The sequence below is a fragment of the Aquarana catesbeiana genome, linkage group LG10, assembly GCF_042186555.1.
Source record: "Aquarana catesbeiana isolate 2022-GZ linkage group LG10, ASM4218655v1, whole genome shotgun sequence".
NCBI lineage: Eukaryota > Metazoa > Chordata > Amphibia > Anura > Ranidae > Aquarana > Aquarana catesbeiana.
Window position 1 is genome coordinate 9465890 of NC_133333.1, and position 18881 is coordinate 9484770.

At 42.4% G+C, this 18881-nt stretch overlaps 1 protein-coding gene across 1 annotated transcript in view; it reads right to left on the reverse strand.

Annotated features, from left to right (window-relative positions):
- The window catches only part of LOC141110300 (IgGFc-binding protein-like), a 117466-nt gene that overhangs the window by 82442 nt on the left and 16143 nt on the right, over positions 1 to 18881 (reverse strand). The window contains exons 2-8 of the mRNA XM_073601596.1: positions 15009 to 15062; positions 10266 to 11492; positions 6619 to 6971; positions 4267 to 4536; positions 3875 to 4172; positions 1433 to 2031; positions 364 to 931 (exon numbers count right to left, since the gene is read on the reverse strand). Of these exons, the coding sequence (XP_073457697.1) occupies positions 364 to 931; positions 1433 to 2031; positions 3875 to 4172; positions 4267 to 4536; positions 6619 to 6971; positions 10266 to 11492; positions 15009 to 15060 (3367 nt within the window). The 5' untranslated portion in view covers positions 15061 to 15062. The remainder of the gene's footprint in view (positions 1 to 363; positions 932 to 1432; positions 2032 to 3874; positions 4173 to 4266; positions 4537 to 6618; positions 6972 to 10265; positions 11493 to 15008; positions 15063 to 18881) is intronic.

The window sequence follows — 18881 nt, forward strand, 5'->3', positions numbered from 1 at the left end:
TAACTTTGATGGTTTATTATTATTCAATAAAATTGTTATACTTTTTTCAACTTTGACTATATCTGTTATTGTGCTGCCTAAAAACCCCAATGTGGGGAAACCTTCCTTCTTTTGTTCTAATTTTTAAGGGGTGAGCAGCAATCCTCTTTTCTTCTCCTTAGTGTCCCCTCCATTTTTTCGTAATGGGTTGTCCAACAAGCTCGTATAAGTGTGATATTCAGGTTTCCACAAATGTTTGGACATATACTGTATATCTCTCTATCACTATCATAATATCAAAAATAATATTGAAAAAGCTAAATCAGAATAATTCCAAGTTTATAAAACTAGTTAAGCTAATCATTCTAAAAAAAAATCACTTACGACAGAAGTCTTGTCTTCTCCAGGGTTGTACAGTTACCCCTGCAGCCTGACAAGCCATCACGTATGATGTTATGACGGAGCAGAATATACTTTGACGGTTTTCCAGGATGCAGGAGTCATAGACACAGCTTGTAAAATACGGTTCTGGGTCTACGACAGCATAGCATTTAATGAATGGACCTCGTCGACTAACCAAGACCCCGCACTCGGTGGCTCCCTCTCTTTGCCTTCTCTCTTCAGATTGGAGATTGTTACAGACAGGGTTTCCCTCATCTCTGCAATTTAACACTTCTGCTACCTTCCAGCTCTTTCCAAAAGTTGTTATGTCCGTAACAGTCTTCCCTCCTTTAGGCATCAAGTCGTCTTTGGGGTTCTTGTTAAAGTTTCCACAGAGTCCATTGACAGCATTGGCGTAAGTGCCTGGAATTGCAACTGCGACAACACTGTTATAATCATAAGTGACCTGCAGGCCAAAGGAGAACATCAAAACAATGGAGGAGGGACTGAGATACATGCTGAACAGGCCATTGGAAGATCTATAGGGCAGATTTTGCAGTGTGTTGTTCACCTATGGGAACAAAAAAGAAAAGAGATTTTGTTATCATCAGGAAATGTTCAGCCATGCACAAAGAAACTACACAACAGTTTTACAGCTGTATATAGGCAGGTGCAGTCTTGTTTCTCCACTGCAGGTGGCGCTCATCTGTAGTGGCAATGCAGGTGGAGGAGGAAGTCGGGGAGGAGCCTCGTTCCTCTATGATCTCCTCAGTCAAAAAGAAGCAGCATCCGTTTGGATACTGGTGTCCCATGTGACTTTGACAGCCATCTTTGGTCAGGCAGAGTCTATTTAAGGCACATATTTTGGCATGTGGATAAAATAAGGCCAGGTCACTCGTCTGTCAGGGGCTGGGCTTAGCGAATAAGGTAAAATTCACATACTTAGACTACTTGCTTTGAAAATAATACATTTAGTATTGTTTTGTGCAGAGATGCATTCATGGGTCTGTTTTATATCTGTTGGGAGTTCAGTTGTAAAGGTTCAGACACAATATAATGTTGCAATACTTACAATAACTTTATTGGGATACTGTCTGTTGGCTTCAAACTCTGTGCCATAGGCGCTGATATAAACTGCACTTGTGTACGAGACTCTGACATTGCCTCGGTTTTGATTCCGAACGCGGACTTGGAAGTCGGTAAGCCCTCGGCTTTGGTCACTGAGGCCCACCAACAAATACACACAGGTCCCCTGGAAGTCCATCTTCAAATTATCAAATGTTATGTAGTGCGGGTCCCCGAAGCCTACGCACAACCCATAGGAGGTTGGGTAGCAATCAAGGATGCCGTTCCTCACAGCGCACTCTTCTCCAGCTCGGCAAGGACTGTTTTTACATTCCACCTTATGAGTCTGAGGGTTGCACACACACTTCTGCCGGCACACCGTGTCATTCCAGAACTCTTCGTTGGGGGAGTAGGTGAAACCATTGTACCTGCAACCACAGCTTGCCTTCGGAACACACTTGCCTTGGCTTAAAACAAACCCAGCATTGCACTCGCAGGTCTCCACGCATGACTCGATACAAACGGACTCGCCTTCTGGAGCATCGCAGGTTGCTGGGCAAGCACTGCCACAGAATTTGTAGGTGCTGTCTGTGGGGCAAGGTAAGGCTGAAAATCGAAAGGAAGGCATTAATATATTTGCTTCGGAGAGGACTCAGAAAATGGAAACGTTTTCATCATTCATTTATCTATTACAATCTAAGGTCCTCAAAAAGAACCCCATCCAAACATGACAACATAAAAATGAACAACCCATCAAAAGACACATTTAACCACATTTAACGTCCTTCCAGCCCAAGGACGTCATATGACATCCTTGACTTTCAGTGGGAATATCTGAATGATGCCTGCAGCTACAGGCATCATTCAGATATCCTTGTTTTCATACGGCGATTCTGTGCAGCATAAGAATGATCATAGAGGCAGTTCCACTGCTTGATCATTCTTACAGGCGACGGGAGGGGACATCCCCCTCCCACCGCCATCCCGTGCTTCTCCAGGCTCTCTCGTGCCATCGGAGACCCAGAGAAAGAATCGACTGCCGCCGGATGACGACCAAAGAGATTTCCAGTGACCAGATGGTCACCAGTCAGCTCTATGACCGTTGGAGGCCCGGGCGTGATGTTATGATGTCACGTCCGAGCCTTGGATGTAAACAAAGCTGCGATCGTGGCTGGTAAGCATGAGATTGTGTTTTTTTTCTGATCTCATGCTTTCCAGCCTGGAGGAGAGATGCGGGGTCTTATTGACCCCGCATCTCACCATAAAGAGGACCTGTCACGAATGATTCATATTACAAGGGATGCTTACATTCCTTGTAATAGGAATAAAAGTGATCAAAAGAAAAATGTAAAAGAAAGTAAAATAACAGCAGCCCTGTAGGTGCCATCAAGGTGTGTTTTTGCATCCAAATGTGCATGTACACAGGGCAAGGTGGGCTAAGTTTTTTTTTTCTTGGATTTAACTTTATTTTTATTTATTAAAATCACAAAGGGGACAAAAAAGTCCTTTACGTGATATCATTTCTTTGTCACAGGTTTTCTTTAATGAGACATCAGGGGTATTTCAGACCCCTGATGTCTTATCTGCTCTATATTGAAGATAATGGAGTGCAGATTGCACTCCTTTAGTCTCTTCCCTTTTCACAATGGCCAGAGAAAGTGTTACCAAAAACAGGAAGAGACGTTATACAAGTTGCTTCTGGGTTCTTTGCAGCTAAGGGAGATCAATCCATGTTCTCTGGTCTTTCTCCCCTCCACCTGGTACCAACCGCCATGCAGATCCTGTTCCTATAGATGGGACAGCAGAGCTCAGGAAGCATGGAGGGGGGTTTGAGCTCAGGGGACATACTTTCAGGGGTGAGAGTAAGCTTTTTTAAAATGTAACAAGATTCTGAACACTACAGAAGTCAATCACCGAACTTGGAAAACCTGGTCTTTTTGCAGCCTGAGATTCAGTGCATTTCAGAAAAAAATGGTGAGTTTCAGAAAGAACATCTCCTCAAACTGAACGTGTGTGTATAAAAGAAAACTTTTTGTAGAGGGAAGGGTTAGCTTTTGATTGTGTTATCTATCCCCATTAGGGGCATATACCCCTTTATTTCTTCTGGCGACCATTGTCACCAGGACAAAAAGTAAGAAGAAATCTTAAATTTTTGAGCTGTCATGAAGGCAACACTTGAGGAGAAGTCTTCCAGTGGGGCACCTGTTCTGGTGACCATTGTGTAAAATGGGAATTCCCTGCAGGGAGATTTGCTCTCACTTCCTGTTGCATCTCCAAGGCAGAAAATGAAGGTCATCTCCCCAGCCTGACTCAGGCAGCAAAAAAAATTACTTGATAGCAGTTTTATTCCTACCTTACTCTAAAAAAAATTGGGCTATACAGTACATATTCTTTAAATGCATAGTATTATATGACTGACTGGAGCGTGCCCTCAACAGCAACTACTTACGGCATCCTGCTGTATCTCTCCACTGCCCAATCTTCACTTCAGCCCGTTGGCAGGCATCTGCGTAGGTACTGACCGCTTGACATGACATCTGCTTGTAGCCATTGTTGATGCACACATCGAACACACAGTTTTCAATGTACATCTTTGGGTCTAGAACTGAATGGCAACTGCTGAATGGACCATTGACTTTGCTGATAAGCCCACAGAAGTCATCGGTTATGTACTGCTGGGCAATGGTGGGTGGGCAGCTGAGGCAGGGGCCGTGGCAATCATGCCAGCACAATGTGCCATCTTCTACCTGCCAACACAAGACAGACAACCATCAACAGTTACACAATTAGACAAAGGAGGAAGCCCCTAAACAAGGTGTTTGATAGTAGACTATATCTTACCGCCCAGCTAGTGCCCAAGGCAATGGGGTTGGCAGCTTGGGTCCCAGAAGGAGTAAGGAAGTCATCTGCTGAATTTTGGTTATAATTTCCACACATGCCACACATCTTTCCAGCATAGCGCCTTGTGAGCTCCATCCACAAGTAATGGTTCCAATCATAAGACATCATCATATCATTCCCGAGCTGTATAATGGCAGCGTACCCACTCTGGAATATTGTTAGAGTCCCATTCAACAGTGATATAGGGAGCTGTCTTAGGCAGTTGTCCACCTGGAAAGAATGACCAAGAAAAGAAAAATGGCGTCAAGAGTTAAACAACATTGATATCAGCTTTTATTAGCGTCAGTAAAAATTTCCTTCTTCTGATTCACCATATTAAAAGGAAGAAATCATTATTTTTTTTTTGTGTGTAGACACAGAGTATATTGTGTGTTAGATTAGGTGCAGGCCTAGATTTCTCACTTAGCCACATAAGACATGCCTTGGGGTGCCATGGTCACCAAGGGCACCACAAACAGTAGCAGCCATGACCAATTTAAATTGATGCTAGCCAATTTTCACTTATAGGCATTGAAAGCCTGTCAGTCAATACTCCATCCTCCCGTTCCTCCAGCACACGCCTATGTAAGTTTCAACTACCCTCAACTGGCCTATCCAGAACTCCACCTTGTTTTCAGCTGCTCCCACTACAACCCCCTAGAAGGCTAGAGAAAGGCGAAGGGTGATTATCCTTTGTATGCAGTGAAATGGTGATCAAGAGGACAAGTAGGGCCAGGTTTTTCACTAGGCCTCATAGTTCATGCCTAAGGGTGCCATGGTCACCAGGGATAGCACATACAGTAACTACCAGGACCATTTTAAATTGATGTTTGCCATTGCTACTTATAGGCTTAAAAGCCTGTCAGGCAATATTTGTTTCTCCAGCACATGCCTTTGTACATTTTCAGCTCCCATGCCTGTAGCAGGCCCACTATGTTTCCAGTTACTCCCACTACCTTCCCACATAATGCTAGAGAGAGGGGTTGTACACATGTCCTGTGTAGACAGTGGAATGGACAGTGAAAGAAGGAAACGCTGTGACAGTTACAGCTGATTGTGGTTCTTTAGACCCAATGCTGATTATGTCATTGCAATACCGATTGTGTCTCTGCGGACATTTTAATGGCTGTGTCATAATGGAATCAATTGTGTTTCTAATAGTGTTGGGCAAACGGTTCAGACTTTGCATAAGTTCAGCCTGAACATTGCCTGATCGGGGAACACCCGAACTTACGGGGCGCTCAGCGGGATGTTCGCCCGCCAAGCACCCTACAATGCACTGCATTCTGCACAGTGCATTCTAAGCCCTGATTGGGCAAAGCTTTGCCCAATCAGGGCGCAGTGAATAGCTGGTTGGTAAGGATGAGTCATCAGCTGTCAACGGGCTTCTCCGCTAACAGCAGAATGAAACGAAAAATAGAAAAAGACAAATGGTGTGGGGATCTTCCCCAGTCCATAGCAGGCCCTTGTCTGAGCATGCAGCCTGGCAGGCCAGGAAAGGCTTCCAGGACCATACCAGGCCACATGACCTCAACCTCGGGGAGTGCTCTGCCCCCCCCACCCCAAAGCACCTTGTCATCATGTTGATGGGGATAAGGGCCTGTTCCCCACAACCCTGAGCTGTGGTTGGGGGGATCTGCGGGCAGGGGGCTTATCGAAATCTGGAAGCCCCCTTTGACAAGAGGGCCCCAAGATCCCATCCCCCACACCCCCCGATGTGAATGAGTATGGGGTACATTGTGACCCTACTCATTTACAAAAAAAAAGTGTCAAAAAGAAATAAAAAAACACACACACTGCTTGACAATTCCTTTATAAAATATAACATTGTCTCCCGATGTAGATCTATCGTCAATCATGATGCCCGCCATCACCGTGGGACCTGAAAAAAAAAAAAAAGATCCACCCGTGACGATGGCTAACTGCCGACTGCCTGCTTCGCCATTTGACAGTTCTTAAATAGGTAAGGGGCGGGGGCACCTGGTGACGTCACCTGGTGGCAATCCTCCATGTGACGTCGCCGACCCAGTATGCACCGGCCCAACACTAGTTTCTGATGCCAAATTTACTATTTATTAATAATATATTGAGAAGTTAATGTTTATATGTTTATTTGCCATGCTATTTGTGCAATTCTATTTTTAATACAATTGTTAATCCACTTTGCCTATTGTCATTTATTCACATTTACATAGAACATTGTCCTGTGAGGGTGAATGTGATAGAAGGGGGGAGTATCAGCAAGGAAGGATGGCATAAGGTAGCTTGCCCAGGAGAGCAAAAAGTATAAATCCAGTCCTGAGTACTACTTACCCTCACATAGCCATGCTCTCCTTTCTTGACCACAATGGTATGACCACCTGTTTGTAATGTGACTTGACCTACATAAGAAACTCTAACATTTCCACGATTATCACTCTTGAATTGAACTGAGAACGTCGGCAGATCTTTGTCAACAACATCCCCACAGACTGTGGCAAACGTGTATGTACATGTCCCCATGAAGTCGTAATACACTCTATCAAAGGTTCGGAAGTGAGGATCTCCAGACGCCCAGCACAAGTCCACTTGTGGTTTGACGCATTTGGGTTTCCCGTTCTCCATGATGCACACTTGACGTGAAGGGCAAGCCGTGTTTCTGCAAGTGGGAGGTGGAGGACCTGGATCTTAATCAGACACAAATTTACATAAATCATTAAAATGGCCTAAGATTCAAGTAAACGCAAACTTATTATGTGGTCCTCTTCAGGCATGTGGGCCTATGGAACCCCTTTAGTAAAACATGGTTTACTTTAAATAACCAAAATAACACTTGAATAATGTATGTCTATAATGAAGTAAGATTTTTTCCAAATTCTTGGATTGCTAAACAGTGGAGAGACATTTATAGGCATCATTCTGGATTGTTATGTAATGACATTCCAAACTATACTTATAATACACATTAAATCATAAACCATTAAAGTAAATCCTGTGGATAGCATTGTAGTTGCCCCACCCGAATATGAATTTAAGTTCATACGTGAGTATACTCAGTCACACATTTTCTGGAATTGGCCCACGAATTGCATAGCGCTTGCAGTGTTCGCATATGAATATCGATCCATGTATCATTATTGTGGCATCCTGAATGTACATTGGTGAAACGTTGACCTCACTTTTACACAATGAATGTCAATCTGTACTTCTTATTTTTTTATGCAAATCTAATACATTTTGTATTTTTTTACGTATGTTGTACTATTTTATAGAGCACCACTCCTCAAAGTCTCTTGGGCAAATTGTTCTTTGTTTTTTCTGTTGTGTAGTATTTGGGACTGAGTGCTGCTCTGGTCGGAGCACGAAGGGCTTCTCTTTTTGTTTGTGTTGTAATTCCCCCCACTCTATCCAAAACAAAAAAAAAAAGTTTTGCCTTTAGTACTAATACTTTAACCGCTTGCCGACCAGTGCACGCCAATGTACGTCAGCAGAATGGCACCAGCAGGCAAAAGGGCGTACAGGTACGTCCCCTTTAAGAAGCGGTGTTGCCAGCGCGTGCGCGTGCCCGCCCGCCACGGTCTCCGTGCCCATGACCGCGGGTCCCGCGGACTCGATGTCCGCCGGGTGCCCGCGATCGTGTCACGTAGAGGAAGAACGGGGAGATGCTTATGTAAACAAAGCATTTCCCCGTTCTGCCTAGTGACAGGACACTGATCTACTGCTACCTGTGATCGGGAGCAGTAATCTCTGTCATGTGTGTTCAAGCCCACCCCCCTCACAGTTAGAATCACTCCCTAGGACACACTTAACCCCTTCCCTGCCCCCTAGCAGTTAACCCCTTCACTGCCAGTGTCATTTACACAGTAATCAATTAATTTTTTTTATAGCGCTGATCGCTGTATAAATGACAATGGTCCCAAAAATGTGTCAAAAATGTTTGATGTGTCCGCCATAATGTCGCAGTCCCAAAAAAATTGCAGATCGCCGCCATTACTAATAAATAAAAAATAAAAATGCCATAAACTATCCTCTTTTTTGTAGACGCTATAAATTTTGCGCAAACCAATCAATATATGCTTATTGCGGGTTTTTTTTTACCAAAAATATGTAGAAGAATACGTATCGGCCTAATTTGAGGAAAAAAATAGTTTTTTTTATATATCTTTGGGGGGATATTTATTATAGCAAAAAAGTAAAAAATATTGTGTTTTTTTCAAAATCGTCGCTCTTTTTTTGTTTATAGCGCAAAAAATAAAAATCGCAGAGGTGATCAAATACCACCAAAAGAAAGCTCTATTTGTGGGAAAAAAAGGATGTCAATTTTGTTTGCGTAAAACGTCGTACGACCGCGCAATTGTCAGTTAAAGCATTGCAGTGCCGAATCGCAAAAAGTGCTCTGGTCAGGAAGGGGGTAAAATCTTCCGGGGCTGAAGCCGTTAATTGAACCAGTTGAAGTTAGAAGCTGATTGGCTCTCACGCACAGCTGCACCAGATTTTGCACTCTCCAATTTTAGTAAATGGTATGTCCCAATCAACCCCCCAATGTCTACGTTCTCCAAAAAAAATAAAAATAAGATTTGGGCTATGGATTTGCTTTAACCCTTTCATGGCGACCATACGCAAATATGCGGCCCCACCAGACTAGGCTTTTTTTCCCACGGGGCTGCATTTTTGCGTATCTCCCTTTGTGATGGGGCACTCCCAACACAGAGACCGGGGTCTCACAGAGAGCCCCGGGTCCCGTACTAACGATCGGGACCTGGAACTCCCGTTTCCGGGTCACCTGATCGATGTGATGGCCTCTGATCGGCTATCACAGTGATCAATCACTGTAAAGCCCGCTCCCAGGTTTTCTTTCTCTGTGAATGGAGGAGAGAGATACTATCTCTCTCTCTCCTTGCATAGAAAAAAAGGTGTGTGTAAAAAAAAAAATAATACAAAAAAAAAAAAAAAAAACCTAGCTCAAGGATTGATCTAGGTCAATGCCAGGGTTAGTGCTTGGGTCAAGGTCGGGGTCAAAGGTCAGAATTTTTTTTTTTTTACAAGAGTTTTTTTTGTATCTGTGTTAGTGTCAGTGTTTTAGGTAGGATAAAAAAAAAAACGAAATGTGCAGTATTGTTTTTGGACTGTACTATGGGTACATACAACAAGTAACATATACATATGTTGTACCGCTGTGATCAGAAGAATAATTTGGGTTGTTCTTTGGTGTAGGGTTATGGTAGTAGCAAGTACAGCTAAATTTAAAGAGGAAGTAAATCCTCTTTGTTTCCCTGCAAAGGAAAAGCATAATGGGCTACTATGCATCGCATACTAGCCCATTATGTGTCACTTACCCGACAAGGGAGCCTGCGATGTCACCGTTGTCCCTTCTTCTATGAAGCGTCCATCTTCTTTCCGGGTATCGCGGCTCCGGCGCTGTGATTGGCCGGAGCCGCGATGACGTCACTCCCGCGCATGCGCGCTGGTGCCGCCACTAATGGCATGATCGTCGTTAGAGACGGCACGCTCAGTGCGCCTGCACGCCGTTGTCCACGGCGCATGCGCCGTAGACATCGGTGCCTGTCTTTTGGAAATATCTCCTAAACCATGTAGGTTTAGGAGATATTTCTTGCACCTACAGTTAAGCCTTAATCTCGGCTTACCTGTAGGTAAAAGTGGTCTGTAAGGGTTTACAACCACTTTAAAAAAAAAAAAAAAAAGATTTTTTTTAATTATTTTGGGCCAGTTTTCCTTTGAAAAAAAAAAATCTGAGATTTCCATTGCTATTTACCACCAAAACAAAGCCCAATTTGTCTTGAAAAAAACAGGAATGAATCCACCTGGATGCACAAAGTAGTTGTGATGATATGTATGGTTTTACTAACACCAGTCAAAGTTGCAAAATTGTGCTTAGGCTTTTAGATTTGTTTTACCCATGGGTGCAAAGGAGTTAATTCAAAAGCATTTAAATAAAAAAAAATAAGCTTTCAAAAGAATACCTTTGACGCAGGCTCCTAAACTGCCGTAGCTGTAGACCGAACTGATTCCGAAACTCTGCAGGCCAAATTTTTTATTCTCATGTTCAATTCTGTGAGAGGTTGCAGAATTTCCATAATTGTACTCAAGCCAGCTGAATTCCGTTCCCGGAATTGACTTCCACTCGGGATCCGTAAGGCTTTTCCCATCTAAAGTGATGCCTTCCATTGCAGCATTCTCGGCTATTATGGTAAAATAGTTGTCAATGCTTCGTTGTCCAAATACGGCGTAGGCTGAGCAGTAGCTATCGACGTCTAAGATATTCATCATGAAAGGGGAATACTCGTACCTTCTGCCTTTTCCACCTGAGCTGAGGAAAATGACTTGCACTCCGTTATTCGCTTCAATTTTTAATGGCGCGCTTGATATGTCAAGCTCTAAGACTTGACCCTCCACCATGTTTTGTTTCTCTTGTTTATCACCAGAGGTGTAGGTCACTTCAGTGGGACCAGCGGAAATAACCGCGACGGTGTCTGATTTTTGCTGTGATAATATAGAGACTGGTGCCACCAGGTAGTGAATTCCCCAGCTGGGCACAGGCAAGAGTTGCTCAAAGGCATGATTACACTTGGTGTTTTTTTGGGCGCAAGTGTTTCCACTCAACACAGCCACTGGTTTGTTAGCAACCACTTTAGAACCTGAAAGATCTTCTGGGCTGAGAACCTGAACGCCTTCCATAGAAGCTAAGGTTATGGTAATAACACTATTCGGTCTATATCCTTTCCCATTCAACTGAATAAATCCTTTGTTGTGAATCTCAACAGTGGTTTCTTCAGTCGCCAACACGGAGAAAACCTTAGAGGAACCAGAAGATCCAGTTTTGGGGGTGTAAAGGTAATAAACAGTCCCTAAACTGGACACTGGGAGCAAAACCGTTGTCTCAGCTGTACGGAATTTTTCATGAAGCAAAACGACAATGATGGGAGAGGTAGCTTTGATGTGGACTGTTTTCGTAAAAACCCCACTTCCTCTAACCTCCGTTGATGTTGGAAGAGTCAGAGTCAGGGCATTTTTATTTTGTATTTCAAAGCTTGTCTTGAAGGATTCCCCCGACACAATGACGGTGACTGTGGTGTTATCATGAAGGCCGGTCACCCGAAGAATACATTTCTGACCAGATAAACCATTCGCCCCATTCTGCAAGAAGGTGGTGATGAACTCCGTCCCTGCAGGACCTGTCCACCCCATATCTGGAAGAAGAAAAAAATAAAGGAGAAATGCGTTGATTTAAAACATTTTTTAAAAATGTATTGAAAACAGTTAATGAATAATCCTGGCACTGCTCATACCCTTTCCCCCTCCCAACTAATCACTGGGTTAGTTTTTTTTTTTTATTCTAAATTTCCCAATTACTTACATTAATCTGTGGTCATGTAATGCACCAAGTCCCGAGCTTTATCTAGTTTTTCCTGCAAAGGAGGAGGTTCCTTTTGCAGGTGTCCCTATCACTGCCTGGTTGATATGGACACTTTCTATTGGTTGGGGGTTGGTGCCGTTCTCTCAGCATACAGTAGATGGCAGCAATATGATGGCAGCAAGAAGGAGCTACTGGTCTACTGCAGCTCTGGATCCAACGGTTGTTGTTACTGGAAACTAGACATGTGCACTGCCAAAAAATGTGTTTGTTTTCGTTTCATTTTTTTTTTTTCGTTTTTCGGGTCATTCGTTATGATCGCAATTCGTAAATTCGTAAATTCGAAAATTGATGAATTTGAAAATTCGTAAATTCGAAAATTCGTAAATTCGAAAATTTGAAAATTCAAAAAGAGGAAAGAAAATTAGAAATTTTGAAAGACTAACTAACTAACTAACTAACTAACTAACTAACTAACTAACTAACTAGCTAACTAATAATAACTAACTATTAAATTATAGGTATTGGAATTTCCTTTCAAATTTGGCTGTTTTATTTTATTTATTTTTTTCCATTTTTCGGGGCATTCGTTATGATCGCAATTTGTAAATTTGGAAAATTCTAAAATTGGTAAATTCAAAAATTGGTAAATTCAAAAATTTTGTAAATTCGTAAATTTGAAAATTCGAAAATTCGTAAATTCAAAAAGAAGAAAGAAAATCCGAAAATTTGAAAGACTAACTAACTAACTAACTAACTAACTAACTAACTAACTAACTAACTAACTAACTAACTCACTAACTCACTAACTCACTAACTAAAAATAACTAACTATTAAATTATAGGTATTGGAATTTCCTTTCAAATTTGGCTGTTTTGTTTTATTTAATTTTTTCCATTTTTTGGGGCATTCGTTATGATCGCAATTTGTAAATTTGGAAAATTCTAAAATTGGTAAATTCAAAAATTGGTAAATTCAAAAATTGGTAAATTCGTAAATTTGAAAATTAGAAAATTCGTAAATTCAAAAAGAATAAAGAAAATCCGAAAATTTGAAAGACTAACTAACTAACTAACTAACTAACTAACTAACTAACTAACTAACTAACTAACTAACTAACTAACTAACTCACTAACTCACTAACTAACTAACTAAAAATAACTAACTATTAAATTATAGGTATTGGAATTTCCTTTCAAATGTGGCTGTTAGTGAACGTAACGAATACTAATTTATCCAAAGTTACGAATTATCCAAAATAACGATTGCCATATCTAAACAGATGGAACGCAACAAATTAATAATAATAAATAATAATAATAAAAAAGGTTTTATTATTATTATTATTGTTATTTATTATTATTAATTCATTAAGTTCCATTTGTTTAGTTACGGCAATCGTTATTTCGGGTTAATTCGTAACTTCGGATAAATTCATATTCGTTATGTTCACTAACAGCCACATTTGAAAGGGACTTCCAATACCTATAATTTAATAGTTAATGATAGTTAAAGCGGAGTTCTGCTTAAAAAAAAAAAAAAAAAAAAAATTAAAAGTCAGCAGCTACAAATACTGCAGCTGCTGACTTTTAATAATCAGACACTTACCTGTCCCAGGGTCCAGCGATGCAGGGGAACGAAGCCCCGCTCGTCTCCCTCTCCTCTCTGCATCGCCGGCATTGCAACTGTGGGCACCTGGCTGCGGCTTCATAGCCGGGCACTCACTGTGCATGCGCGAGCCGCGGTGTGCGCTGTGACTGGCCGGGCAATCATCTGGGACCTGTGACGTGTTCCAGATGATTGCCGAGAGGGAGGGGGGAGAAGTGATCTCCCTTCCGGTGCCGCAGTGCGCCGGGAGGAAGTGGGAGCTGGGACCCCCTAAAAAGAGGGTATCTGCCCCCCCCCAAAAAAATGACAAATGTCAAATGTGGCATGTCAGGGGGTCACCTTCCCTTAAAGCGGAAGTTCCATTTTTGGGTGGAACTCCGCTTGAAGTTATTATTATCATTATTAGTTAGTTATTATTTCAGATTTTCAAGGTTTCGGATTTTTGAATTTCGAATTTTCAATTTTCCGAATTTACATATTTACAAATTTTCGAATTTACGAATATTCGGAAAAACTTGTTAAACGGGTTTTCGTTAATTCAGGTATATTTCCGCATTAACAAATTTGTCGAATTTCGCTAAAAAACTGATTCGGGAATGAAAAACAAATTGCACATGTCTACTGGAAACTGTGCAACTGAGACACAGACAGTGGAGCTGGGTTAATGTATAAAAGATCTTCCTTAAAGCTTGGTGCACATTATTGCACACCGGTGCGTTTTATGCGCATTCCTGAGTGTCTCATGTAGGGCAGCCCATTTATTTCAGTAAGCCTCCCTGCTAATAAGAAATGTGGGTAAAGAAGTCCCTGACCCTTGGCACCCTTGGCACCATGCTGTTTGGCGTACTTGAAAACATGCATGTTTACCGATATATGGGGGTGCCATTATGTCAGGGTTGGGCTCATCCCTTCCTTCTCTCAGCTGTCGGCTAATTGCCAGCTCCCATCTCTCTCCACAGTTACTCAGCTGTTGATGATATCCTGCTCGTCAGTCCTGCCTACTTAAGCCGTCCAGTCCAGAGGAGCTCTGCCTTTGCCTTGGTCACATCACAAGAAACTATCTTTGCGTTCCTGTTTAAAGACTGGCTTTGTTGATATCCCTTCTGGCTCCAGAGCCTGCTTGCTGTTCCACTACATTGATCCCTGACTTCTGGCTTGGCTGACTATCCTTTCCCGTTACTTAAATTTGGCTATGTTTTGACTAAGTTTGTTCTTTTTACTTTTATTATTAAACAAGTGTGATTTAACTGTACTTCTGTCTCGGTCTGATTTCATGGTTTCTGACACATTAAGAACTAATGACACCTCCCCGCGTGTCTGCTGAAGAGCAGAGTGTTTCTCTGCTTGTTGGGAAAGCGCAAGCTTTTGCACGCCTTTCTGACCCATATAGATGTGGACTTGCCCAGAGATAGACCTTGAAAGTAAAATAACCTAATAGGCAATTCTTCAACATTTTTGTCCATTTATCAGCTAATCATAAAAAAGTATAGTTTTTTTTTTTTAAACAGAGTACCAAATAAAAACCTAATTTCCCCACAATCCTAAAATGCTTTAAGTAGATAAAACAAGCTAAGCACTCTAATGCACACAGACTCCACCACACTTGGCCAGGAATCTAAAATCTAAAGTAGTCTTCAAGGAACTCTGGTCACGAAAGATCAGGTCCATACATCCTTTAGTCTTCACTGATTTCATTCTTGGACTAATATTTTTTTTAATTGTTTTTAAAGATGTAATTCTTACCCAAAAATGCTGCGATCAGCGTACATAGCAAGAGAATCCCATGGGCCCCCATTTCTGAAAGTAAACAAAATAAACATGTAAATAAAATAGTATAAAGATAACGTTAAATGTAAGTCATTTTTACAATACCATAACTTGATTAAAAAAATATCCATACCTTAAAAAAAAAATCATGTTTTTTTAAGTTTGGTAAATATGAAACATTGTAGTCCTTTCACAGTGTCCTTTCTTACTGAGCTCAATAGCTCAAGATCTATTTTACACACACATATGCATGAGTCAAGGATGTGACACCTCCTCATTTCTCCTTCCCTGAACCTGTTCTCATAATTCAGAGTGTAGGTAGAGTCATTTACAGAGAGATAGTCTGAAAGCAAGTAGTTTGAGTTGTGCTCTCTCTCTCTCTTTAAACAATATGTACTTACATTTATTTATACCAGTTTCATGGGAAGATTTAAAACATAACTTTATTACACACATATATAATGTATATTAAGGGCGCCTGAATTACAGTGGCGGGGGTTGGTTTTGAAGCACCTGATTAGAGCCATAGGCTCTAATAGGCGTCTAAAAAGGTGACCTGCTCGCAGGTCACTCATCTGTGTTAGAAAAGCGAATGAATATTCGCTTTCCTAACACTAAACAGCCTCTCCACCAATCAGGTGCTCGGATCTGTTAACCGTCACCTGATTGGCTGACACAACAGGCGCTGTAATCGGATGCCAGACATCCAATCATAGCCGAGGATGGGAAGAGAGGACGGGAGAAGACATCGAGGAGCGGTCCCACTGAGACAGGTAAGTGCAGACGGCGGGCTGGCGGGGGGCACACTGGCAGCATTTGATATGGCACAGTGGCTGCGTTTGATGGGGCACAGTGGCGGAAATTAATGGGCACAGTAGCTGCCTTTGATGGTACATTGACAGCAATTGATGGGCACAGTGACTGCATTTGATGGGCACAGTGGCAGCAATTGATGGGCACAGTGGCTGCATTTGATGGGCACAGTGGCTGCATTTTATGGGGCACAGTGGCTGCATTTGATGGTACAGTGGCTGCGTTTGATGACACAGTGGCGGCAATTGATGGGCACAGTGGCTGCATTTGATGGGCACAGTGGCTGTGTTTGATGACACAGTGGTGGCAATTGATGGGCACAGCGGCTGTGATTGATGGCACAGTGACTGCGATTGATGGCACAGTGGTGGCAATTGATGGGCACAGTGGCTGCGATTGATAGCACAGTGGCTGCCTTTGATGGTACATTGGCAGCAATTGAAGGGCACAGTGGCTGCAATTTATGGGGCACAGTGGCTGCATTTGATGGCACAGTGGCGGCAATTGATAGGCACAGTGGCTGCATTTGATGGGCACAGTGGAGGCAATAGATGGGCACAGTGGTTGCATTTTATGGGGCACAGTGGCTGCATTTGATGGTACAGTGGCTGCATTTGATGGCACAGTGGCAGCTATTGATGGGCACAGTGGCTGCGTTTGATGGCACAGTGGCGGCAATTGATGGGCACAGTGGCTGCGTTTGATGGCACAGTGGCGGCAATTGATGGGCACAGTGGCTGCGTTTGATGGCACAGTGAGGCTGCAATCAATGGGGTTTTTTTCAGAATTTATCAGTTTGTGCCCCCCCCAAAAATTTTGAGCACCAGCTGCCACTGTTTGTTATTTTAACTTAACCCTTTCACGCCGACGTAACACATATATGCAGCCTGACTGCACTGAGCTTTTTTTAGGTGGGGCCGCATATATATGTTTCTTCCTTGGTGCCGGGAGCGCTACACACGGCTTTCTCCCAGCACAGAGACTGGGGTCTCACTGAGAACCCCGGACCCATACTAATGACCGGGATCCGGATATCCTGATTCTGGGTCACCTGATCGCTGTGATAGCCTCTGATTGGCTACCACAGTGATCAGTCACTGTGAAGCCCACCTCATGTGTTTTTTTTTCTGTAAAAAAAGAAGAAGTATACAATGTATCTTTCTCGTTCCTTGCAGAAAGAAAGAAAAAAGTGTTTGTAATTTTTTTTTTTTAAAATAAAAAATAGTTAAAAAAATTAAAAAATAAAGAAAAATATCTAGATTATAGGTGTGCGCAGCCTATTTCATTAGGGTGTGCACCCCCTAAAGCTACACATGTGTGTGTGTATATACACTTCTCTTATGGCAGAGTCCGTCACAGGGAAATCTTTCCCATCTCCCCACCGGCAAACAGATCAATAGAGCCTTCCACACCAGCAGAACACAATGATCACACAATGATCACTGCTGGCTGCTATAGCTGCTGGCAGTGATCACATGCAAAAAAATCGGACAGGCTGGTTGTACTGAAGTCGATCAATGCACTTACTTCAGTACAACCAGCCTGCCTATAGATGGATTGAATCTCGGCCAGTCCCTGTTGAACTAGTCGAGGTCTGATCCATCTAAGGCCGGCTTAATGCGCACAGGGTGATTGGGGCGTGCCCAGGCACACCTGGCACACCCTGTTTGCACGCCTATGACCTAGATGAAGGTTTGATCTGGGTCAGCGCCAGGGTTAGTGCTTGGGTCAAGTCAGGGTCAAAGGTCAAGGTCAGGGTCAAAGGTCAGGGTTAGTATATTTAGGACATTATGGATATTTTGGAGTTTGTTTTTGTAACCGCTTGCTGACCAGCCACTGTATATATACGGCTGCAGTTCAGCACTCCTGTGCAAACCACTGTACCCGTACGCCGGTCTGTGCATGTAAAACTGTGGGCGCGCGGCCACCCGCGATCGCGGTGAGGAGTAAGGCGGATCCCTGTTCTGACAGGGGACAACTCTGAGATCTGCTGTTCCTAGTGACCAGGAACAGCAGATCTCTTTGTTTTCCCAGGCACCCCAGCCCCCCACACAGTTAGAACACACACTGAGGGAACACACTTAACCCCTTAATCGCCCCCTAATGTTAACCCCTTCCCTGCCAGTGACATTTATACAGTGATCAGTGCATTTTTATAGCACTGATCAATGTAATAATGTCACCGGTCCCCAAAAAGTGTCACTTGTGCTCAGATTTGTCCGCCGCAATGTCGCAGTCCTGCTAAAAATCGCAGATCGCCACCATTACCAGTAAAAACAATAAAAAATAAATAAAAAACCCAAAATGTATCCTCCTATTTTGTAGACGCTATAACTTTTGCGCAAACCGATCAATCTACGCTTATTGCGATTTTTTTGTTCTACCAAAAATATGTAGCAGAGTACATATTGGCCTAAACTGAGGAATACGTTTTTTTTTTCTAGATATGTATTATAGCAGAATGTAAAAAATATTGTTTTTTTTTGCAAAAGTGAGGAAGAAATTAGTTTTTTTATATTTTTGGGGGGATATTTATTATAGCAAAAAGTACAAAATATTGTTTTTTTTTTTCAAAATCTACGCTATTTTTTTGTTTATAGCGCAAAAAAATAAAAACCGCAGAGGTGATCAAATACCACCAAAAGAAAGCTCTATTTGTGGGGAACAAAGGAAGTCAAATTTGTTTGGGTACAGCGTCGCACGACCGCGCAATTGTCAGTTAAAGCGACGCAGTGCCGAATCGCAAAAAGTGCTCTGGTCAGGAAGGGGGTAAAATCTTCCGGGGCTGAAGTGGTTAATTAGCATCAGTGTCAGTTAGCGTCAGTGTGTTTTAGGTAGCACCAAAAAAAAAAAAAAAATTGCGCACTATTGCTTCTGGGCTGTACTACAGGTACAAACAACAACTAACATACATACACATATGTGGTATTGTTGCGATCGCCAGGATTTGTAGAATTTATTTGGGGTTGTTCTTTGGTGGAAGGTTATGGTAGTAAGAAGAAATATACAGCTACATTTAAAAAATATTTTTTTTTA